At 43.4% G+C, this 5,542-nt stretch overlaps 4 protein-coding genes across 4 annotated transcripts; 3 read left to right on the forward strand and 1 right to left on the reverse strand.

Moving 5' to 3' along the window:
- Positions 1-384: 384 nt before the first annotated feature.
- CBG03722 lies at positions 385-870 on the forward strand (the record flags this gene model as incomplete). The annotated part of the gene is made up of 2 exons (XM_002639135.2): positions 385-642; positions 688-870. 2 exons carry the CDS (start codon positions 385-387, stop codon positions 868-870), a joined length of 441 nt encoding a protein of 146 aa, XP_002639181.2.
- Positions 871-1,239: 369 nt separating this feature from the next.
- Cbr-tag-316 lies at positions 1,240-2,289 on the forward strand (the record flags this gene model as incomplete). The annotated part of the gene is made up of 3 exons (XM_045235551.1): positions 1,240-1,249; positions 1,314-1,875; positions 1,905-2,289. The coding sequence occupies 3 exons, from the start codon at positions 1,240-1,242 to the stop codon at positions 2,287-2,289; spliced, it is 957 nt and encodes a 318-aa protein (XP_045092472.1).
- Positions 2,290-2,533: 244 nt separating this feature from the next.
- Positions 2,534-3,415, forward strand: CBG03724 (the record flags this gene model as incomplete). Its single annotated transcript, XM_045235558.1, has 5 exons — positions 2,534-2,670; positions 2,714-2,832; positions 2,878-3,062; positions 3,107-3,210; positions 3,259-3,415. The coding sequence occupies 5 exons, from the start codon at positions 2,534-2,536 to the stop codon at positions 3,413-3,415; spliced, it is 702 nt and encodes a 233-aa protein (XP_045092473.1).
- A 102-nt stretch (positions 3,416-3,517) lies between these two features.
- Cbr-dut-1 lies at positions 3,518-5,162 on the reverse strand (the record flags this gene model as incomplete). Its single annotated transcript, XM_002639138.1, has 5 exons — positions 3,518-3,643; positions 3,687-4,053; positions 4,099-4,566; positions 4,614-4,735; positions 4,782-5,162. 5 exons carry the CDS (start codon positions 5,160-5,162, stop codon positions 3,518-3,520), a joined length of 1,464 nt encoding a protein of 487 aa, XP_002639184.1.
- Between the last annotated feature and the right edge of the window lie 380 nt (positions 5,163-5,542).

A 5,542-nucleotide genomic window follows, 5' to 3' on the forward strand; every position in this document is an offset into this window, starting at 1 on the left:
TGAATTCGCGCGCTTTTACTCACCGGGCGGCCTATAAAAAACCTCGTCCCTAAGGGCTTTCAGCGTATTTCTCGATGAAGGATTTTTTTGAATTTTTTCTTTATTTTTAAGTCAATCTACATGCATTTCTGCACATTTTGATGCAATAAAAAATTTCACCGTACACCACCTTGTGAAATTGGGAAGGGCAGATGTCATTTCAAGATTTCAAGGGATATCACAGACATAAAAGGGGAGATCACAAATTATGCGAATTTGGTTTACGAGTAAACTCACTGTTTTTCTAATGAATATTTTTTCGTGAGAACCTAAATATTTTGTAGAATGTTTGTCACTCTCTTTCGAGGGATCTGATCCACCTCACCCTCATTATCCCATTTAAGAATGCGCGGTCCGATTTCTCTTCTCCTCTTAGTTTGCACCTACTTCATGGTAGCTGACGCTGATGATCAATTTTTTTTCAACGTCAAGTTGACGTGTGATGCTCGACCGAAATTCAGCTACAATTTGCGATTTTTCGAACAAGATTACTGGTGGGGAAACGGTGATGATCCTATCACCGCGCAACGCATCGGCGATGGACGTGGTACCGCTGAATTCGTCCAAAATGGATGGCAAAATGGGGATGAAGCCTGGTCTACGGTATGTCGAAATTGAGCGTTTGATGCAATTGATTTTCTTTTGCAGGGATATGATGTGATTATGGTGCTTTATCATGACTGTCATGAGAGTGGAAAAGAAAAGAAATTGACACTTCACATAAAACCCCAATGCGAATTTGGAAAAGGCGCCTGTAGATACACTATCATAAAGGACATAAAGGAAGCTGAAGGAGAAGAGGATTATCATGCAAAACTGAGTTATGAGTGAACTTCTTCATGCTATTCCGTTTAAATAAAGTGTGTGATCATTCTTGTTTTTTGTGCTTGAATTCAACTTCCATTCAAATAATTCAATATTTACTGCCATGATCCGTGATTCATAAAACGTGCTCACAGTATGCGGCGCATGCGCCTTAAGATATTTCTGTCTGCGTCTCTCATACCAAATACCGTCTCTCGGTGTTCAACAAAACGGGTGACCCAATTTAATTGTTACGTGATTACGTGGAGCTGCGCGGCGAGATGGGCGGCTGGAACGTGTCGGCTGCGTGGCACAGTCGACAATTAACCGAATCGCCATTCAGAGCATCAGTTTCGGTGTTTAACCGCTTGGATATCCAACAGCACTTCTGCAATCATGTCGGGAGGTAAGTTTCTCTCTTTCGGAGAGCCTTAATTTTGGTAATCTCCAATCTGATCACCGCTTTGTAGGAGGAGATTCGAAACCAGTTGAGAAAAAGAAAGACGAGAAGAAGGGATTCGACACTCGCAAATTCTTGATCGATCTCGCCTCGGGAGGAACTGCTGCTGCTGTCTCCAAGACGGCCGTTGCTCCAATCGAACGTGTCAAGCTGCTCCTTCAAGTTCAAGATGCTTCGCAAACCATCACTGCCGATAAACGCTACAAGGGAATCGTCGATGTGCTTGTTCGTGTGCCAAAGGAACAAGGATATGCTGCTCTCTGGAGAGGAAACTTGGCCAACGTCATCCGTTACTTCCCGACCCAGGCGTTGAACTTTGCCTTCAAGGATACCTACAAGAACATGTTCCAGAAGGGATTGGACAAGAAGAAGGACTTCTGGAAGTTCTTCGCTGGAAACCTTGCTTCTGGTGGAGCAGCTGGAGCTACTTCTCTTTGTTTCGTCTACCCATTGGACTTCGCTCGTACCCGTTTGGCTGCTGACGTCGGAAAAGGAAATGAGCGCGAGTTCAAGGGTCTAGCGGACTGTCTCGTCAAGATTGCCAAATCTGATGGACCAATCGGTCTTTACAGGTATGCTAGAGATTAAAAGTTCAATCTAGCTCAAACTTTTCCAGAGGATTCTTCGTGTCCGTTCAAGGAATCATAATTTACCGTGCAGCATATTTCGGAATGTTCGACACGGCTAAGATGGTGTTCACTTCCGACGGAAAGAAGCTCAACTTCTTCGCCGCTTGGGCTATCGCTCAAGTCGTCACAGTTGGATCTGGAATCCTCTCGTATCCATGGGACACTGTTCGTCGTCGCATGATGATGCAGTCTGGACGCAAAGACGTCCTTTACAAGAACACTCTGGACTGTGCCGTCAAGATCATCAAAAACGAAGGAATGTCGGCAATGTTCAAGGGAGCCTTGTCCAATGTGTTCCGTGGAACTGGAGGTGCTCTTGTGCTCGCCATCTACGACGAAATTCAAAAGTTTATCTAATATTATCATTAGTGTTTTAATTATTTTAGTAAAGGGTTTTTGTTCTATTTTGTTTTCTTCACAGAACGCTTGTTGTGACTTTAGTGTAACCTTTTCACATTGAAAGAGCCTCAGCCGGCCGCTGGCCGAGGCGTTGCAAATTTTTCGGCCGTCTGTTATAACATACATGAGAGACCACAACAGCGGTTGTGAATCGAGGAATGGATTGCTGATTATTAGTTTATTCATTTACATTTAGTTTAGCATGGATAACAATACATTCAGCTTCGAATCTCTGCCTCCAATCACCCAGATTCGATTAACCAGTTTCACGGGGGAGTGCGGTGGACGGGTTTGCTTAAACACAAGTAAAATAACTCCCCAACAGCAGAATGGGCCAACGTGAGAGCACAAAGTCAACTATATAATTATCTGGGATGTTTAGATGTGGGTTAGTCGCACTTTCAATGTGCTTGGAGCATTTCGGTGTTAAAACCAGTGCAGAGACGATTCTGGAAAAAGCCAAAAGTATGAATTTCACGAAGCAAGGCGAAATGTATTCAGGTTTTATTTTCAGCAACCCAATTTCACTAACAGACTAATTTCCAGCGCATTATCTTGCTGATCTGACCAATCATTTCCTTCCGAATAGCGCTAATGCTCGCGAAATGCCAAATGCGAAAGAGTTCACAGATGCTATCGGAGAAGGAAAGCATATTCTGGTTGCTTACGATTGTGGACCCAATTTCCAACCAGTTTATGTGAAAGGGCATTCTGCTCATTGGCTTCTGGCGGTTGGTTGAACGGGTGATCTATTTATAAAGCTGATAGAATTTAGTGTGGTTTTGTTGAAAAGAAAGAAGACAATGGGTTTGTGGAAACAAGAGAATCAGTTGCAGATCCAAATGAAATTGCAATAATTGGTTATCAAGGGAAAAGCAAGTATGTTTATCAGTGACGTTGGTTGGTATTTTATTACCTTTCTTTCAGAAACCTCAATGTTTTTCCTTTCAACGATATCATTGCCAGCAACGCCCAACTTTTCGAAGCGGGATCAAAACGAGATCCTAGCGAGTATATAATTCCAGACCCAAGCGACTTATCTGAAATTCGGAATCGTGTAATAGAAATCGGAATAAATTCGTAGTTCAATTGTTATTCATTCGCAAAATAGTTCAAAATATCTTGGATGATAAACGAGATCGTACATGTTACAGCGGTTAATGTTAATGATGTGTGTTGGTATTGTTTACTTTCCAGTCGACCCGAATCCACCAGCACCACGTTCGGTGTCTTCGAGAGTGTCGACTTTCTGATAGTCGCAAAAAGCAATTTGCTCACAGATGATCTGTGCAATACGATCTCCTTTTTTGACCTGAAAGATGTCTTCAATATTTAGTATTGTTCGATATTCATACCTCAAAATCGGCTTCGTTGAAATTGAAAAGAAGAACTTTGACTTCTCCACGGTAGTCACTGTCAATAACTCCAGCTCCAACATCGATAAAATGCTTAGCGGCGAGTCCAGATCGTGGGGCGACTCTTCCGTAGTATCCAAGTGGAAGTTTCATGTGGATTCCTGTCGATACAGAGAGTTTGCCTTTTGCCGGTACAGTGACGTCTTCAGCACTGTATAAGTCTGCGCCGGCTGCCGTTTCTGATCCATTTGTAGGCATGTGAGCATTTTCAGTGCTTTTAGTGAATTCGATTGAGACGGAAATTAGGCCAGTTTCAGACTGATTGGTTTTCACTTTTTTCACGACTGGCTCATTTTCCATGGCACTTCTGGAAGCATATCATAAAAGAATGAAGAAAAAAAGAAATACTTACTCTCCAGTTGATCCGAATCCATTATCTCCTCGGTCAGTGTTCTCCAACTCGCTTGCTGCTTCATAAACGCAATGTGCGATTTTCTCACAGACGAGCTGTGCAATTCTATCACCCTTCTTCACCTCAAAGTCAGTTTTGCTGAAGTTGAAAAGAAGGACCTTGATCTCTCCACGGTAATCACTATCAACAACACCAGCCCCAACATCAATGAAGTGCTTGGCTGCGAGACCGGATCGTGGAGCAACTCTTCCATAGTATCCGAATGGTAACTCCATTTGGATTGCAGTTGACACGCACACCTTGCTGTTAGCTGGAACTACGACGTCTTCGGCGCTGTACAGATCTGCTCCGGCCGCTTCTTCCGATCCATAAGTAGGAGCATGCGCATTTTCATTGAGTTGAGTGAATCGAACGGCAATCCGTTTGGATGTGGAAGCAGTTGTATTGTATTGAACAGTCATGGCGGATCTGAAATATGCCAAATAAACATTTTCAACATGACGTTCTCGGCATACTGTCCAGTAGATCCGAATCCCCCGGTACCACGATCAGTTGTCTCGAGATTCGTCACTTCTGCATATGTTCCGTTGCCGATTTGTTCGCAGATCAATTGAGCAATGCGATCACCTTTTTTAACCTTAAAATAGGATATAATCATCACTTTGGGCCAGACTTTTTAATACCTCGAAATCAGTAGCATTGAAATTGAAAAGGAGAACTTTGACTTCTCCACGGTAGTCGCTGTCGATGACTCCAGCTCCGACATCGATAAAATGCTTGGCAGCCAATCCTGATCGAGGCGCAACTCTTCCGTAGTATCCGATCGGGATCTCTAGCTGGAGGCCTGTGGATACACAGTATTTTCCGTTGGACGGAACGACAACGTCTTCTGCACTGTATAAATCTGCTCCAGCAGCCGATGGTGATCCGTAGGTTGGCATCTTTGCATCGCTGTTCAGCTCGGTGTATCGGAGAGTTAATCGAGAGTCAGATAGGGTTTGTTTTTCGACAGTTGGCATTTCAAAGTTTTTCTCACCAGCGTTGCTAAGAGTGGCGACAGTCATCGTTCTGAAATAGAATATTGTAGAAAATATACTGGGTGAATCGGCATTGAAGCAACGCTGTCGGCAAAGAATAAGACGAGGTTGGAATAATAGGAAATTCGGATAAAAAAGAATCGATGTTTTCTTTAGGAAATTTCAGTTTTTTAAATTTTGAGCACTATTTTTTCAGTCCACTGGTTGCGCAATCGTTCGAACTGTGCGTTTTCGCGCGCGTCGCGCCTGTGTGGACAATGGAGCGCATTGAAATTTTTCCTGGAAAAAGTCGAGACCCCGAAAATTCCGGAGAAAAAAATTTCCGGGGAAAAAAAAACTCCGGAGAAAAGTGGGCAGAGTCAGGGGCGGAGCCTAAATTGCAACCCTGGCACGGTTTTACCGCATGG

This window comes from Caenorhabditis briggsae (assembly GCF_000004555.2).
Source record: "Caenorhabditis briggsae complete genome, chrI, whole genome shotgun sequence".
Lineage (NCBI taxonomy): Eukaryota > Metazoa > Nematoda > Chromadorea > Rhabditida > Rhabditidae > Caenorhabditis > Caenorhabditis briggsae.